This window comes from Thalassophryne amazonica, chromosome 22, assembly GCF_902500255.1.
Source record: "Thalassophryne amazonica chromosome 22, fThaAma1.1, whole genome shotgun sequence".
Classification (NCBI taxonomy): domain Eukaryota; kingdom Metazoa; phylum Chordata; class Actinopteri; order Batrachoidiformes; family Batrachoididae; genus Thalassophryne; species Thalassophryne amazonica.
In genome coordinates this window covers 37,858,794-37,882,748 of record NC_047124.1, presented here as the reverse complement: position 1 = coordinate 37,882,748, position 23,955 = coordinate 37,858,794, and the positions used below count along the sequence as shown (strand labels likewise).

At 44.0% G+C, this 23,955-nt stretch overlaps 1 protein-coding gene across 5 annotated transcripts in view; it reads right to left on the bottom strand.

Moving 5' to 3' along the window:
• Positions 1-824: 824 nt before the first annotated feature.
• The window catches only part of svopl (SVOP-like), a 54,829-nt gene continuing 31,698 nt past the window's right edge, over positions 825-23,955 (bottom strand). For 4 of the 5 annotated variants that reach the window (XM_034163708.1, XM_034163706.1, XM_034163709.1 and 1 more), the window contains 5 exons: positions 15,222-15,333; positions 15,066-15,147; positions 2,534-2,623; positions 998-1,111; positions 825-911 (listed from right to left, as the gene is read on the bottom strand). In XM_034163708.1, coding sequence (XP_034019599.1) covers positions 900-911; positions 998-1,111; positions 2,534-2,623; positions 15,066-15,147; positions 15,222-15,333 — 410 coding nt within the window. In that variant the 3' untranslated portion in view covers positions 825-899. The remainder of the gene's footprint in view (positions 912-997; positions 1,112-2,533; positions 2,624-15,065; positions 15,148-15,221; positions 15,334-23,955) is intronic. The other variant, XM_034163710.1, reaches the window with a different exon arrangement.

Here is a 23,955-nt window from a genome sequence, read left to right as displayed (position 1 = left end):
TGCACGGGATCTGCCAGGGGGGAACTAACGGCGGCTAAGCTACCTTGGTCCGCACCGACTACAGGGGCCTGGCTAGCTGTAGAATTTTCCACGGTGCAGAGCCGAGCCTCCAATTTGCCCAGCCTGGCCTCCAAAGCTACGAATAAGCTGCACTTATTACAAGTACCGTTACTGCTAAAGGAGGCCGAGGAATAACTAAACATTTCACACCCAGAGCAGAAAAGTACGGGAGAGACAGGAGAAGCCGCCATGCTAAACCGGCTAAGAGCTAGTAGCTGCGCTAAGCTAGCGGATTCCTAAAAACACACAAAGTGAATATTACATGTCCCATGCTTGAGTCCAAGTGGACCACACCCTAGAACACTCTTTCAAGTTGCCCAGGTTTGGTAAAGCACACTGTGGACTCAGATATGACACTGAGCACTCACAATTTTAAGGATTTTTAGGGGTCCAATGTGCTCAGGTACCGTATGGATTGCTTTATGCGAGGATCTCCTCATGTCAGGTGATTTTCTGCACCACGTTCCACCTTGATACAGGAAGTCTTGATTCTGATTCCACCAGAGGTGGAATCAGAATCAACATTCCCACCAACATGGAACTTGTCTGAGGTACAATCTTTGAGTTTAAACTTGGTGAAAACCTCACAAATTTTGTTGAAGTTATCAATGGCAAAAAAAGGTGTGTGAGTGATGTACTGACACGGTGCGTTCCTACTGTACGAGGTGTTCCTACTGTACGCGGTGCGTTCCTCGTACGTCCGCCTGCTGGCCTCATGGCCAGTGGGGATAAAAATCAAAATGGATTCAGACAAACAGTTAATTACAGAAAACATTTCATACAGTTTTATTTACATCGCAGTTGCAGCTGTAGATTAAAAACATCTTGTGGTTTGGTCCTCAGGAGCTTTGCTGAAAAAACAAAAAAACAAAAATTACAACCACGACATTTATTAAAAACAAATCGTGTGTCTAAAAAAAGCTGAGTTTTCTCTCACCAGCAAAGCACGTCCTTTAGTCTCAATCGGCAACAAAAAGTTTCCAAGAGCCGAGACGACACACGCGAGTGCGAACGGACACAAGGCCAGGATGACCGACTGGGACATCAGCACCTGAATGGAACAAAAATTTAAAAAGTACTACAAAAGAGAGTTCAAATAAACCTGCTCAAAACAACAATGGGCACATGATTACATAAAAAAAGGCAGTGCACTTGGGCAACTGGGCACACGTGTCCTGTGAGGACAAGTCAACAGTGTGACAAATATGCCACTTTCAGTCACGTATCAGCAGAAATCCGCCATAACAAATGCCGTTTGGTCAGCTATCACAGTACTTTTTTTTAATACGTTTATCTCCTTGTTGATTTTAGCCATTTTACACTCCTGTTATAAGAGAGTGATGGTAGCACAGTGGTAAAGTTTCCCTTTCCCTCCTGTATGCCCTTCCTGTGGGCCACGCCTCTTTCTGGATCTTTCCTCACACACCTGTGGTGCCTTTACCCTGATCACATCCCCTTTATTAATCACACCTCCTTCCTCTCTCACTTGCGAGATTGTTGTGTCTTGTACCTCTTTCGAGCCTTTGTCTTCAGAGTTTTCATAGTCCTGTTTTTGCTTTACCGTGTATCGACCTGTCTGCCCGTTTCTGGAACCTGTCTCTGCCAAATGCTTCAGTTACTGTTGCTATTTGGACTGTCTTTTTGTGTACCGACTCACACAAGCCCTGACATTAAACTCTGTAAAGCTGAGACCTTCCATGTCTTTATTAAAGAGCGTGTGCAGGTTATTCCATGTCTTCATTAAACAGTGTATGGAGGTTATTCTATGTCTTTATCAATTCCATAATATTTCCAGTTTCATTTGAAAAGGTAAGTGACTTTACAAAATGTGCCCGGTCTCTTATTTTGACCCATAGCTGACTGTGTGTCACTGAGTTGTTACAAAGCTGTTTGTGGCTCACAGGAAATGACATATGGTTCTTCATTTTACTCTTACTTAAAAGTGGAATGTTGCACTAGCAATTATATCACACCCCATAGTGTTTTAAATACTTTGTGTTTTTTTATGAGGAACCTGTATATTTAATTTGTGTCTGTATCATGGCCCAAGCAAAGGGTAGCCCCTCTGAGTCTGGTCTGCTTGAGGTTTCTTCCTCAGAGGGAGTTTTTTCTTACCACTGTCACCTGTGTTCTTGCTCTGGGGGTTAGTAAGGTTAGACCTTACTTGTGTGAAGCACCTTGAGGCAACTTTGTTGTGATTTGGTGCTATATAATTGAAAATAAATTGAAAAAATGAATTGAAATTGGACTTTGTAAACTGCAGTAATGTCATTTAGAGAAGACACAAATGTTTGTCACATTTTGTGATTGTATTTATAACTCATCGGCTGTCACAATAAGAGTAAAAGTTCAGTTCAGTACAATGTGTCGTATCAGCCCACACTCGTTTGGTAATATCCGCGGACTGAATATAGACACAGATCCAAAATTGTGCATTCTGTCAAAATGTGGTTTCCCTGAAAACTAAACACACCTGAGCAATGAACGGAGCAATCATCCCTCCAATCCGACTGAAGGATGTACAGAAACCCATTCCTAGAGAGCGAGCGACAGTGGGATACACCTGAGAGACAGACCGAGAGACACTTATACAACTGACCAACAAACAACTAAAAAGAACATTTTGGAATTGGTTATAAACACACATTTGATGAGATAAAAACCACATTACAAAATCAGAAGTCTAAAAAAGCACGCAGGGCTGACGGCATCAGAAGTGGGTCCTCCTGAAACTCTCCCATCTGCTACAAACCAGTTGCTTCCCTCACATCTGGACCAGGAGGCTCACAACCCAAAACTCCACCATAATAACCCCAAAGCATCTGTGTGAGCGGCACTGATGGGAAGAACGCTGTTAAAATAAACGTCATTATTAACAGCCTTGATGTTTCCACCTCCATGCTTCACAGTAGGGATGGTGTTATTGGGGTTGTACTCATCCTTCTTCTTCCTCCAAACACGGCGAGTAGCATTTCTACCAAAAAGTTCTATCTTGGTCTCATCTGACCACATGACTTTCTCCCATGACTCTTCTGGGTCATCCAGATGGTCACTGGCAAACTTCAGACGGGCCTGGACATGTGCAGGCTTGAGCAGGGGGACCTTGCATGCAGTGCAGGATTTTAATCCATGACGGTGTAGTGTGTTACTAATGGTCCTCCTTGACTGTGGTCCCAGCTCTCTTCAGGTCATTGACCAGGTCCTGGCGTGTAATTCTGGGCTGATTGATACCCCATGTGGTGAGATCTTGCAGGGGGCCCCAGACTGAGGGAGACTGACTGTTGTCTTGAACTCCTTCCATTTTCTGACAGTTGCACTGACAGTAGTAGACGTCTCACAGAGCTGTTTGGCTGTTCTCTCCGATTGTTCTGTCTGAGTTATTTTCATTAGTTACTTCATCCAAACCATCAACATGTTTATTAGACCCCATTCCTACCAGGCTGCTCAAGGAAGTCCTACCATTATTCAGTGCTTCAATCTTAAATATGATCAATCTATCTTTGTTAGTTGGTTATGTACCACAGGCCTTTAAGGTGGCAGTAATTAAACCATTACTTAAAAAGCCATCACTTGACCCAGCTATCTTAGCTAATTATAGGCCAATCTCCAACCTTCCTTTTCTCTCAAAAATTCTTGAAAGGGTAGTTGTAAAACAGCTAACTGATCATCTGCAGAGGAATGGTCTATTTGAAGAGTTTCAATCAGGTTTTAGAATTCATCATAGTACAGAAACAGCATTAGTGAAGGTTACAAATGATCTTCTTATGGCCTCGGACAGTGGACTCATCTCCGTGCTTGTTCTGTTAGACCTCAGTGCTGCTTTTGATACTGTTGACCATAAAATTTTATTACAGAGATTAGAGCATGCCATAGGTATTAAAGGCACTGCGCTGCAGTGGTTTGAATCATATTTGTCTAATAGATTACAATTTGTTCATGTAAATGGGGAATCTTCTTCACAGACTAAAGTTAATTATGGAGTTCCACAAGATTCTGTGCTAGGACCAATTTTATTCATTTTATACATGCTTCCCTTAGGCAGTATTATTAGACGGTATTGCTTAAATTTTCATTGTTACGCAGATGATACCCAGCTTTATCTATCCATGAAGCAAGAGGACACACACCAATTAGCTAAACTGCAGGATTGTCTTACAGACATAAAGACATGGATGACCTCTAATTTCCTGCTTTTAAACTCAGATAAAACTGAAGTTATTGTACTTGGCCCCACAAATCTTAGAAACATGGTGTCTAACCAGATCCTTACTCTGGATGGCATTACCCTGACCTCTAGTAATACTGTGAGAAATCTTGGAGTCATTTTTGATCAGGATATGTCATTCAAAGCGCGTATTAAACAAATATGTAGGACTGCTTTTTTTGCATTTACGCAATATCTCTAAAATTAGAAAGGTCTTGTCTCAGAGTGATGCTGAAAAACTAATTCATGCATTTATTTCCTCTAGGCTGGACTATTGTAATTCATTATTATCAGGTTGTCCTAAAAGTTCCCTAAAAAGCCTTCAGTTAATTCAAAATGCTGCAGCTAGAGTACTGACGGGGACTAGAAGGAGAGAGCATATCTCACCCATATTGGCCTCTCTTCATTGGCTTCCTGTTAATTCTAGAATAGAATTTAAAATTCTTCTTCTTACTTATAAGGTTTTGAATAATCAGGTCCCTTCTTATCTTAGGGACCTCGTAGTACCATATCACCCCAATAGAGCGCTTCGCTCTCAGACTGCAGGCTTACTTGTAGTTCCTAGGATTTGTAAGAGTAGAATGGGAGGCAGAGCCTTCAGCTTTCAGGCTCCTCTCCTGTGGAACCAGCTCCCAATTCAGATCAGGGAGACAGACACCCTCTCTACTTTTAAGATTAGGCTTAAAACTTTCCTTTTGCTAAAGCTTATAGTTAGGGCTGGATCAGGTGACCCTGAACCATCCCTTAGTTATGCTGCTATAGACTTAGACTGCTGGGGGGTTCCCATGATGCACTGTTTCTTTCTCTTTTTGCTCTGTATGCACCACTCTGCATTTAATCATTAGTGATTGATCTCTGCTCCCCTCCACAGCATGTCTTTTTCCTGGTTCTCTCCCTCAGCCCCAACCAGTCCCAGCAGAAGACTGCCCCTCCCTGAGCCTGGTTCTGCTGGAGGTTTCTTCCTGTTAAAAGGGAGTTTTTCCTTCCCACTGTAGCCAAGTGCTTGCTCACAGGGGGTCGTTTTGACCATTGGGGTTTTACATAATTATTGTATGGCCTTGACTTACAATATAAAGCGCCTTGGGGCAACTGTTTGTTGTGATTTGGCGCTATATAAAAAAATTGATTGATTGATTGGTTCTAGTTTCTGCAGCCAGTTGGGTTTTCATTCATTGTTTGTTAATTTATCACTTGTTCCTATTATTTGTAGTATTTGTTGTTTTGTTATGTCTGGAGATGTCATTGCCTCGTCATTGGTTTTTCTTATCATTTCTATTACCGCCTTTCTTCGTCAGTTCGTGGTTAATTTAGTTCTAGTTTGTTTCTCTATTGTCTCATGCAGTTCTCGTTAGGTTGTGCTTTAGTATTTTGGTCCTATTCATGACTATGTTATAGTTTATTCTGTCTTCCGTTCAGCCTGTTCATTGTTTCCTGTTAGTCTTCACTCCACGTCCTGCACCTGCATTCATGTCTCCATCTCTCACGCCCAGTTAATTATGTTCACATCTCTGCACCTGCCCAGTGTCTTTGTCTTTCTTTGTGTTTCTGTCTGTTTTGTGCTCACTCACACATCCCTGTAGCTTACATCACTTCTCTTTGAGCACTCTCTTCCTTCCCATCTTGCACAGCGTCTAATCTTCGTTCACTAGCCACGCACCCTTTCTAGAGCCTTCCTCTCACGTGCATCTCGTTGACACCACCTGTCCCTCGTTTCACTGTAATTAGTTCACATGCAGTTAAACCCCACAGTCCTGCACTTCACTGCCAGATTGTTGTCGCCTTGTGCACTCTCCTTGTTTTTAGTCCTGCTGTGTACCAGTACCTTGTTCAGTGTTGTTCGACCGCGCCTTTTTGCCTCAGCTTTGATGCCAGTGTTTGCTCGTACCTCTGACCCCTGCCTGGGGATGACTATGTTTGTGCCTCACACCTGCTTGTACCTCTGCTCCGCAATATGAAAATCTATGTACTGAACCACTGCCTGAAATAAACCTGATGACTTCTTCTACGTCAAAGCCTGGTTTGGGAGTTTGCATCATGGGTCCACCCACTACTGGTGTCGGGCAGCCATCCGTCCTGACAGAGAGAGCTGGCTGACAGGAGAGGAGAAAGGTAGACATACTGTGTGTGCAAGAGACCAAGTGGAAGGGAAGTAAAAGCAGGAGCACAGACGGGGGGTTCAAGTTGTTGTATCATGGTGAAGACAGGAAGAGAAATGGTGTTGGGGTCATTTCAAAGGAAGAGTGTGTTAAGAGTGTGTTGGAGGTTAAGCGAGTGTCTGACAGGGTGATGAGTGTGAAGTTGGAAATTGAAGGGGTGATGATGAATATCATCAGTGCATATGCCCCACAGGTAGGATGTGAGATGAAGGAGAAAGAAGATTTCTGGAGTGAGTTTGATGAAGTGGTGGAGAGTGAACCCAAGCATAAAAGAGTGGTGATAGGAGCGGACTTCAATGGGCATGATGGTGAAGGGAATAGAGGTGATGAGGAAGTAATGGACAGATATGGTATCAAGGACATAAATGAAAGAGTTGAGTTAGTCGGAGAGATGAATAAAGTAGACAGGAGTACAAGGTGATGCAAAATAAGGTGAAAAGAGAAGTGGCAAAAGCTAAGGAAAAGGCATTTCACGAGCTGTACAAGAAGCTGACTAGTAAGGAAGGAGAAAAGAACTTGTACCAATTGGCCAGGCAAAGGGACAGAGCTGGAAAGGATGTGCAGCAGGTTAGGGTGGTAAAAGATACAGATGGTAATGTGCTGACAAGTGGGGAGTGTATGTTGAGAAGGTGGAGGGAATATTTTGAGTAGCTGATCAATGAAGAAACTGAGAGAGAAAAAAAGCTGGATGATGTAGTGAGAGAAAATCAGGAAGTACAAGAGATTAGTAATGATGGAGTGAGGGCAACTATGAAGAGTGTGGAAAGATAGTTGGTCCAGATGACATTCCAATGAAGGCATAGAAATGTCTTGGAGAGATGGCAGTGGAGTTTCTAACCAGATTGTTTAATAAAAAAGTGAGAGGATGCCTGAGGAGTGGAGACGAAGTGTGCTGGTTCCTATTTTCAAGAACAAGGGTGATGTGCAGAGCTGCAGTAACTACAGAGGCGTAAAGTTGATCAGCCACAGCATGAAGTTATGGGAAAGAGTAGTAGAAGCTAGGCTTATAAAACAGGTGAAGATCTGTGAGCAGCAATATGGTTTCATGCTGAGAAAGAGCACTACAGATGCAATGTTTGCTCTGACAATACTGATGGAGAAGTACAGAGAAGGTCAGAAAGAGTTACATTGTGTGCTTGTAGATTTAGAGAAAGCTTATGACAGGGAGCCAAGAGAAGAGTTGTGGTATTGTATGAGGAAGTCTGGAGTGGCAGAGAAGTATGTTAGGGTAGTGCAGGACATGTACAAGAATAGTGCGACAGCGGTGAGATGCGCAGTCGGAATGACAGACTCATTCAAGGTGGAGGTGGGATTACACCAAGGATCAGCTGTGAGTCCTTTCTTGTTTGCAGTGGTGATGGACAGGTTGACAGATGAGGTCAGACAGGAGTCCCCATGGACTACGATGTTTGCAGATGACATTGTAATCTGTAGAGAGAGTAGAGAGCAGGTTGAGTCGAGCCTGGAAAGGTAGAGATATGCTCTGGAGAGAAGGAGAATGAAAGTCAGTAGGAGCAAGACTGAGTCCATGAGTGTGAATGAGAGGGAGCCCAGTGGAATAGTGCAGTTATAAGGAGTAGAAGTGATGAAAGTAGATGAGTTTAAATATTTGGGGTCAACTGTTCAAAGTAATAGAGAGTGTGGTAGAGAGGTGAAGAAGAGAGTGCAGGCAGGGTGGAGTGGGTGGGGGAGTAATTTCTGACCAAAGAATATCTGCAAGAGTAAAGGGACACTAACAAAAAGACAGGAGGCGGAGCTGGAGATGTTGTGATTCTCTCTGGGAGTGACGAGGATGGACAGGATCATGAATGAACATATCAGAGGGACTCGTCAGGTGGGATGGTTTGGAGTCTGCTGAAAATCGTGAATTATCTACAAACCATTCATGAAAATTCATGCAAACCATGAATATCCTTGAACTGTTAATAACTTTGCAGCAAATAGTCAATAAAATATCCCACAACATGTAAGTTGTAACATATGGACACACCTGTCAAACAGGCGAGCTCAGGGAGGACAGAAACCAGGGCAAAAGCTGGCTTGATCTTGATTTTCAGTGTGAATACAGACGGTGACAGCGGGACCTCATGGCCCTTCTGACTTTTTGAGTTTTGAGAAGGAGGTGTCAGAAAAGTGACCACAGGGAGAACTGGCTGGTGGCAGCCAAGCGTTCATAGTGATGTCACTTTCCGATCCTTCGATGTCGTCTCGTCCTGTCATCATGAAACAGAATTCACCAAGTGTTGGATTGTTCACCCACTCATAGGGAACGTGAACGATCCCCCACACTGCCACACAATTCATCGTGCCAATGTGTCATGCTTCGTGCCGCTGGACTCCACACTATATAAAATTATCATTTTGTAGCCAATGACTCATTTGCTCTCAGAACTTGGCTGATGAAATCACCTCTCATCGCTCCCAGAGTCAGAGAGAAATCATCTACAGCTGCAGGTTGTCATATCTGTAAAGTTACGTTTGTTAGATGTAACTTATCATCATCTCATTTCAAATTCAGATGGCCTGCACACAATGACATGCAGTGTTTTCAAACAGGATGCACAATGTTCACAACTAGTTCACAAAATGAATGCGTGCAGCGTGACAGAGGTTTTGAACATTTCAAAGTTTTCTTTGCACACTGACAAACAGCTGCACACAGTTTACTCACGGACATGCAATCTTGCCCGCCAGTGCAGGGATCAAATTCATGCAAGTGTCAAAGTAACAGGTGTGAGTTGAGGGGCACCCTGTGCTGTGGTGCAATGAAAGTGTGAGGTGCGCAGCCATAACCCCACAGAAGGCAGCGTCGCAGCATTGGCTCCTCAGACAACCACAAACACTAAATTGTAAAGAAATTCCCGCTTTGCGACTTGCGTTTTGCAAGACCCTACAACCCCAATTCCAATGAAGTTGGGACGTTGTGTAAAATGTAAATAAAAACAGAACACAACCTATATTCAGTTGAATACACCACAAAGACAAGATATTTAATGTTCAAACTGATAAACTTTATTGTTTTTGTGCAAATATTTGCTCATTTTGAAATGGATGCCTGCAATATCTTGTCTTTGTGGTGTATTCAATTGAATATAGGTTGAAGAGGATTTGAAAATCATTGTATTCTGTTTTTAATTGGGGTTGTACGTTCACGTTTCAGGAGATATTTTTATCAGTATTCATGTTTGGGTGAACAGCCCTCAGACTCACACAACTTTAACATTTTTAAACTGCAACTACAGACATTATTTCCCCTCATTGAGACAAAGGTCAAGAATGAACATCATTAAATTTAACATTTATTTGATGGCCAGTTGGGTTCCACTACAATAAATATCAAAAGTTCTAAAATATCTACTGTGTTTGATTGTTCTACTATTTAAGCACAGTAATGATAATACACTCAACAAAAATATAAACGCAACACTTTTGGTTTTGCTCCCATTTTGTATGAGATGAACTCAAAGATCTAAAACTTTTTCCACATACACAATATCACCATTTCCCTCAAATATTGTTCACAAACCAGTCTAAATCTGTGATAGTGAGCACTTCTCCTTTGCTGAGATAATCCATCCCACCTCACAGGTGTGCCATATCAAGATGCTGATTAGACACCATGATTAGTGCACAGATGTGCCTTAGACTGTCCACAATAAAAGGCCACTCTGAAAGGTGCAGTTTTGTTTTATTGGGGGGGGATACCAGTCAGTATCTGGTGTGACCACCATTTACCTCATGCAGTGCAACACATCTCCTTCGCATAGAGTTGATCAGGTTGTCAATTGTGGCCTGTGGAATGTTGGTCCACTGCTCTTCAATGGCTGTGCGAAGTTGCTGGATATTGGCAGGAACTGGTACACGCTGTCGTATACTCCGGTCCAGAGCATCCCAAACATGCTCAATGGGTGACATGTCCGGTGAGTATGCCGGCCATGCAAGAACTGGGACATTTTCAGCTTCCAAGAATTGTGTACAGATCCTTGCAACATGGGGCCGTGCATTATCCTGCTGCAACATGAGGTGATGTTCTTGGATGTATGGCACAACAATGGGCCTCAGGATCTCGTCACGGTATCTCTGTGCATTCAAAATGCCATCAATAAAATGCACCTGTGTTCTTCGTTCATAACAGACGCCTGCCCATACCATAACCCCACCGCCACCATGGGCCACTCGATCCACAACATTGACATCAGAAAACCGCTCACCCACACGATGCCACACACGCTGTCTGCCATCTGCCCTGAACAGTGTGAACCGGGATTCATCCGTGAAGAGAACACTTCTCCAACGTGCCAAACACCAGCGAATGTGAGCATTTGCCCACTCAAGTCAGTTATGACGACGAACTGGAGTCAGGTCGAGACCCCGATGAGGACGACGAGCATGCAGATGAGCTTCCCTGAGACGGTTTCTGACAGTTTGTGCAGAAATTCTTTGGTTATGCAAACCGATTGTTTCAGCAGCTGTCCGAGTGGCTGGTCTCAGACGATCTTGGAGGTGAACATGCTGGATGTGGAGGTCCTGGGCTGGTGTGGTTACACGTGGTCTGTGGTTGTGAGGCTGGTTGGATGTACTGCCAAATTCTCTGAAACGACTTTGGAGACGGCTTATGGTAGAGAAATGAACATTCAATACACGAGCAACAGCTCTGGTTGACATTCCTGCTGTCAGCATGCCAATTGCACGCTCCTTCAAATCTTGCGACATCTGTGGCATTGTGCTGTGTGACAAAACTGCACCTTTCAGAGTGGCCTTTTATTGTGGACAGTCTAAGGCACACCTGTGCACTAATCATGGTGTCTAATCAGCATCTTGATATGGCACACCTGTGAGGTGGGATGGATTATCTCAGCAAAGGAGAAGTGCTCACTATCACAGATTTAGACTGGTTTGTGAACAATATTTGAGGGAAATGGTGATATTGTGTATGTGGAAAAAGTTTTAGATCTTTGAGTTCATCTCATACAAAATTGGAGCAAAACCAAAAGTGTTGCGTTTATATTTTTGTTGAGTGTATATACAGTAAGATATTAAATTTGAGGGGTGTCCGGTCTCATTAAGTCCCACAGCAACATTAAAATCATGCAGATTAGTGTACCATGTTTTGTGTTCATAATTTATTCTATTAAGTGTCCATTTAATTCTTCTTCTTCTTCTTTGTCTTTCGGCTGTTCCCATTAGGGGGCGCCACAGCAGATCAATCGTTTCCATCTCACCCTGTCCTCTGTATCTTCCTCTGTCTCACCAACCACCTGCTTGTTCTCCCTCAGCACATCCATAAACCTCCTCTTTGGTCTCCCTCTTCTCCTCCTGCCTGGTGGCTCCATCCTCAGCATCCTTCTCCCTATATACCCTGGGTCCCTCCTCTGCACATGTCCAAACCATCTCAATCTCGCCTCTCTGACTTTGTCTCCAAACCGTCCCACCTGAGCTGTCCCTCTGATATGTTCATTTCTAATCTTGTCCATTCTTGTCACTCCCAAAGATAATCTCAACATCTTCAGCTCTGCCACCTCCAGCTCCGCCTCCTGTCTTTTTGTTAGTGCCACCGTCTCTAAACCGTCCAACATAGCTGGTCTCACTACTGTCTTGTAAACGTTCTCCTTCACTCTTGCTGATATTCTTTGGTCACAAATCACTCCCACCACCTTTCTCCACCCACTCCACCCTGCCTGCACTCTCTTCTTCACCTCTCTACCACACTCTCCAATACTTTGAACAGTTGACCCCAAATATTTAAACTCATCTACTTTCACCACTTCTACTCCTTGTAACTGCACTATTCCACTGGGCTCTATTGTCATCTATTATTGATGGACTGCATTTTTCCATCTGCATCAGAAGCTCAAAGTGCTTTACAATTATGCCTCACATTCACCCCGATGTCAGGGTGCTGCCATACAAGGCACTCACTACACACCGGGAGCAATAGGGGATTAAAGACCTTGCCCAAGGGCCCTTTGACATTTTCCAGTCAGGCGGGGATTTGAACCGAGGATCTTCTGGTCTCAAGTCCAACACCTCAGGCTCAATCCTTAGGCTTCTCCTGATATGACCACCGGCAGCACCAGTGTGCCTCCACTGGTGCCGTCAGCAGCCTCACCGGCTTCCGTACCTGAACCTATTGACTGCAATCAGCTATCACCGCCTGAACTCTTCTCAGGCGAGTCCGGTGACGTCAGAATATTTATAAGTCAGTGTGAGTTGCAGTTCGAACTCATGTCATGCAAGTTCCCGTCCGACAGGATGAAGATAGCTTATATGATAACTCACCTGAATGGTCGTGCTGCAGCGTGGGCAACAGCTGAATGGGGTCGTCAAGCCACCACCTGCACCTGTCTTCTGACTTTCACCGCTGCTTTACAACAGGTGTTCCAACACACATCTCTGGGACGTGAAGCTGCACGTACCCTGATGAGGTTGAAGCAGGGCGGCCACCGAGTCACATACTACGCCATCAACGTCCGCATTCTGGTGGCTAAGAGTGAATGGAAACCAGGGGTTGGCCGAAGATATCCAGAACCAGCTCATCACCATTGCCCTGCCTGAGGACCTGGACGAGCTCATCGTGCTCGCCATCCAGACCAACTGGCATCTTTGGGATCATCCTTGTCGAGCAGCCCGGCTACCTGACCGTGGCTCCACCACACCTCCTATCCGTTTGTTCTCTTCCAGTCATGTTGGAGCAGATTCACTGCATCACAGCACGGAGGACCCTATACAACTGGGTCACACTCATCTGTCTTCAGCCGAGAGATGACGCCGTCGCGAAGACGAGCTATGTTTCTACTGTGGACACTCAGGTCATTCGATAAACAACTGCCAGGCCAGAGGTGCCACTGTGCAGCCTAAGTCCGACTCTGTTCTTCCATCCTCAGCACAAAACATTACTTCAGCTAAATTATCTTCTGAAAATTCATCAGCTTCTGTGTCAGCTTTTGTTCACCTGATAATCTTGGGGCACTCCTGGTTGCAACAACACAGTCCGAACTTCAATGGGTCAAAGGGTGAAATTGTTTCGTGGGGCTCTGCTTGTAAAACAACCTGTTTGTTAAAACCCGCTCATTCTCCGAGTTCTAACCCCGATCTCGTGAGGGTTCCAACATGTTACCATGATCTGGCTCTAGTATTTAGTAAAAGTAAAACCAAATCTCTACCTCTGCACCAGGAATACGACTGCGCCATTGAGCTTCTCCCTGGGGCAAGTCCACCTTGGGGAAAGCCATTTTTCTCTGTCAGCACCTGAATGCAACCCTATGAACGAGTACATTCAGGAGTCTCTGGCGGCAGGCTTGATTAGACCATCGTCATCGCCCTCGGGGCGGGGTTCTTTTTTGTGGAGAAAAAGGATAAGACACAGCACCTGTGTAAAGATTATTGTGGGCTGAATGATATTACTGTCGAAAATTGCGATCCGTTGCCACTCACGTTGTCAGCATTTGATCTGTTAGAAGGAGCTAAGTTCTTCACTAAACTAGATCTCTGTCATCTTACCATCTGGTCAGAATAAAGCAGGCTGATGAATGGAAAACCACCTTTAACACTCCTTCCAGCCATTACGAATATCTAGTCATGCCTTTTGGTCTTACGAACACTCCCACAGTCTTTCAAAATTTAGTTAACAACATAGTGAGAGAATATTTGAACAAATTTGTCTTTGTGTACTTAGACAATATTCTCATTTTTTCTCCTGATCCTGAGACTCACAACTGCCACGTACATACTGTTTTGTAAACATTACTGCGTCATAATCTCTTTGTCAAAGCCGAAAAGTATGAATTTCATAAATCTACCGTTTCATTCCTGGGCTTCTGTCAGGGTTTGAGTTTTTGTTTGGTTATGTATTCTTTTTCTTTCTTTTGTTCTTTTAGTTATTTTTGCATTTCATTGGTTTTTGTTTGTTTATTCTCTTGCTGGGTTTTTCTGCTTGGGTCTGTCTGTCTCTGCTTCTCTTGTCTCTCTCGGTTCTTGGTGATGGGTGTTTCTCTCTCTCTCTGGCCACGCCCTTGTTCTGGTGCTTTCCTTGCACACCTGTTCCTGATTTGCTGATTGTCACCTGGGGTTAAATAAACTCACTGGGTGTGTTTGTCCAGTTTGTTGTGCCTTGTGCCTTCATTCCAGCTCTGTTCCTGTGTTCCATTGTCCTGCCTGCCTCATTGTGTGTTCCTGACCTCCAGCCTGTTGCCTCAACCACGCCATTTGCCTGACGATTTTTGCACTGCTGCTTTTTTTGGACTGGTTACTCATGTATGGACCTCTGCTATCCACAACAGTAAAGCCCTTTAAAAACCAGATCTGTTTGTACGAGCCATGCATTTGTGTCCTGCAATTCCTGACCAGTCTGATAGAGGCTAGAAATTTCTGTATCCTGGTTTCTAAACCACAGATGGGTGCTGTTGAGGATCAAAGTGTGATACGAGATATCTCACTCTAAACCATGGACAGGTGATGTAGAGGATCAAAGTGTGATGCGAGACATCTCGCTCTAAACCATGGACAGGTGATGTAGAGGATCAAAGTGTGATGCGAGACATCTCGCTCTAAACCGTGGAAGGTTGCTGTGGAGGATCAAAGTGTGATGCGAGACATCTTGCTCTAAACTGTGGACGGTTGCTGTGGAGGGTCAAAGAGTGACGTACCTCAGCAGTGTAAATGTAAACCACGTTAAAGTTCATGGCCACCAGAGACCTCAGCAGGAAGAGCAGCACTGTGAATCCCATCCTGGAGAGACCAACAGGAACACGTCATTCCACCACAATCACAGCAGCAGAACGTTTCCCGCCTGAGTCACGTACATCGTTGTGCAGATGTTCACCATCATGAACAAAAACGCTGAGAGCAGCTGTAGCACCATCAAGCTTATCTTCCGTCCAAACAGGTTTAACAGGCCAATGTTTATCGGGACAACTGGATGGAAGAGAAGAAGGAGAGGACATATGATGATGTCATACAGGACCCCAGGTCAGTGTTAGACAACTGGAGCTCGGGCACTCAATGTTTCATATGAGGACAACAGAAGCCCAAAGTGTGAGAGAGCACCAGGTTACAGTGAACCATCAAAACACCACCAACCACGGTCTGGATCCCTGCAGGGCCTTTAACGCTACATCAGAAAAGCTAACACCACGGGATGAGCCACCGCCAGTCAGGGGTCCTGTTTTCCAACACGACTCAGACGTGACGCTTTGAGTGAAGCCAGGTGGGATTTTGAACCTTAAATGAAGCCTCTCTGCCCGACATTTCCACTGACAGCTCTCTGATGATGCAACACCAGCTGGAAACGTGTCCATTATTTTACATGCTATGAAAGTGCTTTATAGTGAGGCCTCACATTCACACCGATGTCAACGTGTTGCCATGCAAAGCGCCCGCTGCACACCAGGAGAAATCTGAGTATTAAGGATTTTGCCAAAGGGCCCTGAGTGATTTTCTGGTCCGAAGGGGATTTGAACTGAAAAAGTGGAATAAGTACGACGGTTGCCGTGTGATGTTGGTGTGTTGCGTCAGATGAGCCAGCTGAGCAGGTTTGGTCTGGGAATGTGGACTGGTGCCACTACGGCGCACAAGCCCTGTTGGTGCTGGATGAGGATCACACAAGCAACCCAAAGCTCCACCCCGTCCTTCAAAAGTAACACTCCATCTGCTGCAGGCTGGAGAAACATGAGCACGTCCTCGACCTTCTCCGGGCACTCGAGTCCTCAACACTGAGGCACCTGCATGCTGGATCAGGATCAGACAAAAACACCACATGGACGGAATGTCCGAGCTGATGTTCCCTCAGTGTCAGTGATCCTCATCCTTGGAGTCTCACTAAGTAACTGTTCATTTGAATCAAAGTCATTGATGAGGTACCCAAGGATCCTCCAAAGAGACCTGGGACCAAAGACATCCAGTCATCATCTTAGGTGACTGGTGAGTGTCTGACTCTCACAATCACACAGTGAGACTGGCCGCACTAAGACCCGAAAGACCTGGAACTTCATTCTCATATAAGCATCACCAACCACCTCTGACTCCATAAGATCTTCCCTTGCATCCCTGGATCTCCTAGACCAAGGACCCAGAGACATGAATGTCATTGGCATGAGACAGATACACGTGGCTGATGGATGAGTCCAGGAACTCACTGAAAGCCTACCTGGTGTCTTTGCCCACAACCATCACTTCCAGTGAACCAAACGAAACATGCTGTGTGAATCAGCACTGATACTTAAAACCAAATCAAATCAATTTTATTTATATAGCACCAAATCACAACAAACAGTTGCCCCAAGGTGCTTTATATTGTAAGGCAAAGCCATACAATAATTATGTAAAACCCCAACGGTCAAAACGACCCCCTGTGAGCAAGCACTTGGCGACAGTGGGAAGGAAAAAACTCCCTTTTAACAGGAAGAAACCTCCAGCAGAACCAGGCTCAGGGAGGGGCAGTCTTCTGCTGGGACTGGTTGGGGCTGAGGGAGAGAACCAGGAAAAAGACATGCTGTGGAAGAGAGCAGAGATCGATCACTAATGATTAAATGCAGAGTGGTGCATACAGAGCAAAAAGAGAAAGAAACACTCAGTGCATCATGGGAACCCCCCAGCAGTCTAAGTCTATAGCAGCATAACTAAGGGATGGTTCAGGGTCACCTGATCCAGCCCTAACTATAAGCTTTAGCAAAAAGGAAAGTTTTAAGCCTAATCTTAAAAGTAGAGAGGGTGTCTGTCTCCCTGATCTGAATTGGGAGCTGGTTCCACAGGAGAGGAGCCTGAAAGCTGAAGGCTCTGCCTCCCATTCTACTCTTACAAACCCTAGGAACTACAAGTAAGCCTGCAGTCTGAGAGCGAAGCGCTCTATTGGGGTGATATGGTACTACGAGGTCCCTAAGATAAGATGGGACCTGATTATTCAAAACCTTATAAGTAAGAAGAAGAATTTTAAATTCTATTCTAGAATTAACAGGAAGCCAATGAAGAGAGGCCAATATGGGTGAGATATGCTCTCTCCTTCTAGTCCCTGTCAGTACTCTAGCTGCAGCATTTTGAATTAACTGAAGGCTTTTCAGGGAACCTTTAGGACAACCTGATAATAATGAATTACAATAGTCCAGCCTAGAGGAAATAAATGCATGAATTAGTTTTTCAGCATCACTCTGAGACAAGACCTTTCTGATTTTAGAGATATTGCGCAAATGCAAAAAAGCAGTCCTACATATTTGCTTAATATGCACACTGAAGGACATATCCTGATCAAAAATGACTCCAAGATTTCTCACAGTATTACTAGAGGTCAGGGTAATGCCATCCAGAGTAAGGATCTGGTTAGACACCATGTTTCTAAGATTTGTGGGGCCAAGTACAATAACTTCAGTTTTATCTGAATTTAAAAGGAGGAAATTAGAGGTCATCCATGTCTTTATGTCTGTAAGACAATCCTGCAGTTTAGCTAATTGGTGTGTGTCCTCTGGCTTCATGGATAGATAAAGCTGGGTATCATCTGCGTAACAATGAAAATTTAAGCAATGCCGTCTAATAATACTGCCTAAGGGAAGCATGTATAAAGTGAATAAAATTGGTCCTAGCACAGAACCTTGTGGAACTCCATAATTAACCTTAGTCTGTGAAGAAGATTCCCCATTTACATGAACAAATTGTAATCTATCAGATAAATATGATTCAAACCACCGCAGCGCAGTGCCTTTAATACCTATGGCATGCTCTAATCTCTGTAATAAAATTTTATGGTCAACAGTATCAAAAGCAGCACTGAGGTCTAACAGAACAAGCACAGAGATGAGTCCACTGTCTGAGGCCATAAGAAGATCATTTGTAACCTTCACTAATGCTATTTCTGTACTATGATGAATTCTAAAACCTGACTGAAACTCTTCAAATAGACCATTCCTCTGCAGATGATCAGTTAGCTGTTTTACAACTACCCTTTCAATAATTTGAGAGAAAAGGAAGGTTGGAGATTGGCCTATAATTAGCTAAGATAGCTGGGTCAAGTGATGGCTTTTTAAGTAATGGTTTAATTACTGCCACCTTAAAAGCCTGTGGTACATAGCCAACTAATAAAGACAGACTGATCATATTTAAGATCGAAGCATTAATTAATGGTAAGGCTTCCTTGAGCAGCCTGGTAGGAATGGGGTCTAATAGACATGTTGATGGTTTGGAGGAAGTAACTAATGAAAATAACTCAGACAGAACAATCGGAGAGAAAGAGTCTAACCAAATACCAGCATTACTGAAGGCAGCCGAACATAAAGATATGTCTTTGGGATGGTTATGAGTAATTTTTTCTCTAATAGTTAAAATTTTATTAGCAAAGAAAGTCATGAAGTTATTACTAATTAAAATTAAAGGAATACTCGGCTCAATAGAGCTCTGACTCTTTGTCAGCCTGGCTACAGTGCTGAAAAGAAACCTGGGGTTATTCTTATTTTCTTCAATTAGTGATGAATAGTAAGATGTCCTAGCTTTACGGAGGGCTTTTTTATAGAGCAACAGACTCTTTTTCCAGGCTAAATGAAGATCTTCTAAATTAGTGAGACGCCATTTCCTCTCCACCTTATGGGTTATCTGCTTTAAGTCTGAGTTATAGCACGGAGTCAGGCACTTCTGATTTAAGGCTCTCTTTTTCAGAGGAGCTACAGCATCCAAAGTTGTGCTCAATGAGGATGTAAAGCTACTGACGAGATAATCTATACTTACAGATACTTTAAGGGTGTGTTCAATGAAGAACTCTAACACATGACATGTGTCCATGTCAAAGACTCGGATGTCCTGTTTGTGAGTACTGAGAAGTTTTGAGCTTGACCCAGAAAAAGTAGGGTGTGGTTCTCCATCTTTTGCATTGTGAGAAACCAACATTTCTTGAGAACGTGTTAAGAACTGTGCCCTACTTTTTCTCTGCCAGGCCCAACTGGGTCATACTTTGGGCGGGAAAGCTGCAGAGGAGTGGGGTATCCAGGATGAACTCCTCGAGACAGGTGGAGATGTTGTACTCCAGCCATGGCAAGCTTCCTCTCAGAGACAGGTGGCACACTCATGGCATAGTGGAAGTTGTTGCTGTTCCCCAGAAAAGGAAAAGTGATCATCTGGTTTGAAATGACTAAATGGGTATGACGCCGCTTTCTGTGCTGAGCAAAGTAGGAACCAGCGTCATTCTGGACAGGGTTCAACTTCACACTCAAGAAGTCAAACCTTGACCCTTTTTCAGGAAGTATGTGATTTGATTGTTGGAACTGTGCTGTGAAACATCCTGAATATTCTTGGGAACCTGGGTAAGTTGCCAGTGGAGACACTGGCACGGTGAGTGCCGTGTTGAGGAGGTGGAGTCTCTGAGCCCATGCTTGGACAGACTAGGTGTTGGGTCACGTTGTGGAAACCAGCAGTTTTGGTGTCTTTGTTGCTGAGTGAAGCTTTACTGACCGTGACTTCCTGGATGATGCCGTGATCTTTGCAGACTCAACAGATAACCTCATTGCAGCACTTGAGAAGCTAAGAAAAGACTTAGAGTAAAGTAAAGACTAAGAGTCTTGATCAAGATGAACATCCGGGGTTTTAATGACTTCCTGGACTCAGCCATCACAAGAGTATCTATATTTGGTGAAACTGGTGACTTGTCAGAAACATCAGGTCTGTGTCCTCTGCAGGAACCCGTCCTGTCCCACATATGTTAATAGCATGGACACGACAGGTCTGGTGACTCACCAGGTTCGCGATCACAGCAGGTATCTAAAGCTACCACACGTTTATATTAAAGTTCAATGGAAGGAAACAAAAAAGTTTGCTTACTAGATATCACAAACGTCCAACGCTTTGGAGCTGATTTTATGTTACTGTTTTTGTTTAGTTTGTTTTTTGAGCTTCCCAATAGATTGTTGACACAGTGTTGGGTAATGCAAAGTTTTACAATATCTGTAAAATTGTTTCTTCTTTTGGCTGTTCCCATTAGGGGGCGCCACAGCAGATCAATCGTTTCCATCTCACCCTGTCCTCTGTATCTTCCTCTGTCACACCAACCACCTGCATGTCCTCTCTCAGCACATCCATGAACCTCCTCTTTGGTCTCCCTCTTCTCCTCCTGCCTGGTGGCTCCATCCTCAGCAGCCTTCTCCCTATAGACCCTGGGTCCCTCCTCTGCACATGTCCAAACCATCTCAATCTCGCCTCTCTGACTTTGTCTCCAAACCATCCCACCTGAGCTGTCCCTCTGATATGTTCATTCCTAATCTTGTCCATTCTTGTCACTCCCAAAGAGAATCTCAACATCTTCAGCTCTGTCACCTCCAGCTCCGCCTCCTGTCTCTTTGTTAGTGTCACTATCTCTAATCCAACATAGCTGGTCTCCCTACTGTCTTGTAAACTTTCCCCTTCACTCTTGCTGATATTCTTCGGTCACAAATCAGTCCTGCCACCTTTCTCCACCCACTCCACCCTGCCTGCACTCTCTTCTTCACCTCTCTACCACACTCTCCATTACTTTGAACAGTTGACCCCAAATATTTAAACTCATCTACTTTCACCACTTCTACTCCTTGTAACTGCACTATTCCACTGGGCTCCCTCTCATTCACACACATGGACTCAGTCTTGCTTCTACTGACTTTCATTCCCCTTCTCTCCAAAGCCTATCTCCACTTCTCCAGACTAGACTCAACTTGCTCTCTACTCTCACTACAGATCACAATATCATCTGCAAACATCATAGTCCATGGGGACTCCTGTCTGATCTCATCCGTCAACCTGTCCATCACCACTGCAAACAAGAAAGGACTCAGAGCTGATCCTTGGTGTAATCCCACCTCCACCTTGAATGAGTCTGTCATTCCAACTGTTCATCTCACCGCTGTCACACTATTCTTGTACATGTCCTGCACTACCCTAACATACTTCTCTGCCACTCCAGACTTCCTCATACAATACCCCAGCTGTTCTCTTGGCACCCTATCATAAGCTTTTTCTAAGTCCACAAAGACACAATGTAACTCCTTCTGGCCTTCTCTGTACTTCTCCAGCAGTACTCTTATGATAAGTTATGGTTTTACCTCATTTTAGCTAAATTTGTGGGTTTGTGAATGTTTGTATTTGGATATATAAATTTCATCTTTTTGTGTTTTGCATGCTTTACTAAAAACAGCACTTTGAATTCTCTTGCCTGAAGGTACTATCTTCAATAATACATACTGTCTGTCCTTTGTCTTCGTACTATCTGCTCTGTATGTTCTTCACAAAGGAGCAGTGTGGGCTCCTGAGATGTTGGGCTCCAGAGACGTTGGGTCCCTGATCTTCAGCCTGGACATTATTCCAGGCTGGTACTGGTCATTGAGCCAGTAGAGACTTCTTTCGTAGCTTTTAACTATTTTAAGAATTTGTGAGATCTGTGGAGTGTTCAAAGGGACAGATTCATAAAGTTTGATGTGTTGAAGAAAAGAATGATCCTGTGGGCGAGGAACTGCACCACACACACAGACCTCCCAGAAACACACAGACTTCACAGAAACACACAGAAACACACAGACCTCACAAAACACAGACCTCACAGAAACACATAGAAACACACAGACCTCACAGAAACACACAGACCACACGGAAACACACTGACCTCACGGAAACACACTGACCTCACGGAAACACACTGACCACACAGAAACACACTGACCACACAGAAACACACAGACCACACAGAAACACATAGACCTCACAGAAACACACAGAAACACACAGACCTCACAGAAACACACAGAAACACACAGACCTCACAGAAACATACAGACCTCACAGAAACACACAAACATACAGACCTCACAGAAACACAGACACCTCACAGACGCACACAGACCTCACAGAAACATACAGAAACACACAGACCACACAGAAACACACAGACCACACAGAAACACACAGACCTCACAGAAACACACAAACATACAGACCTCACAGAAACACAGACACCTCACAGACGCACACAGACCTCACAGAAACATACAGAAACACACAGACCACACAGAAACACACAGACTCACAGAAACACACAGAAACACACAGACCTCACAGAAACACAGACCTCACAGAAACACATAGAAACATACAGAAACACACAGACCTCACAGAAACACATAGAAACATACAGAAACACACAGACCTCACAGAAACACATAGAAACATACAGAAACACACAGACCTCACAGAAACATACAGAAACCTCACAGAAACATACAGACCTCACAGAAACACACAAACATACTGAAACATACAAACATACTGAAACATACAAACCTCACAGAAACACACAGACCTCACAGAAACATACAGACCTCACAGAAACACACAGAAACATACACAGACCTCACAGAAACATACACAGACCTCACAGAAACATACACAGAAACACACAGAAACACAGAGACCTAACAGAAACATGCAGAAACACACAGAAACACGCAGAAACACACAGACCTCACAGAAACACACAGAAACACACAGACCTAACAGAAACATGCAGAAACACACAGAAACATACAGAAAACACACAGAAACATACAGAAACACACAGACCATACAGAAACACACAGACCTCACAGAAACACACAGACCTCACAGAAACACACAGAAACATACAGAAACACACAGACCTCATTGAAACACACACACACAAACACACAGACCACACAGAAACACAGACACCTCACAGACCTCACAGAAACACACAGACCTGACAGAAACACAGACACCTCACAGATGCACACAGACACCTCACAGAAACGTACAGAAACACACAGACCTCACAGAAACACATAGAAACACACAGACCTCACAGAAACACATAGAAACACACAGACCTCACAGAAACATACACAGACCTCACAGAAACACACAGAAACACACAGACCTAACAGAAACATGCAGAAACACACAGAAACACACAGACCTAACAGAAACATGCAGAAACACACAGAAACACACAGACCTAACAGAAACATGCAGAAACACACAGAAACATACAGAAACACACAGACCTCGCAGAAACACATAGAAACATACAGAAACACACAGACCTCACAGAAACACACAGAAACACAGACCTCACAGAAACACATAGAAACATACAGAAACACACAGACCTCACAGAAACACACAGAAACACAGACCTCACAGAAACACACAGACCTCACAGAAACACATAGAAACATACAGAAACACACAAACTACACTGATCTCACAGACGTCACAGAAACACACAGACCTCACAGAAGCACACAAACCACACAGACCTCACAGAAACATACAGACTTCATAGAAACACACAGACCTCACAGAAACATACACAGACCTCACAGAAACACACAGACCTCATAGAAGCACACAAACCACATAGACCTCACAGATGCACACAGACCACACAGACCTCACAGAAACATACAGACTTCATAGAAACACACAGACCTCACAGAAACATACACAGACCTCACAGAAACACACATACTACACTGATCTCACAGACGTCACAGAAACACACAGAGCTCACAGAAGCACACA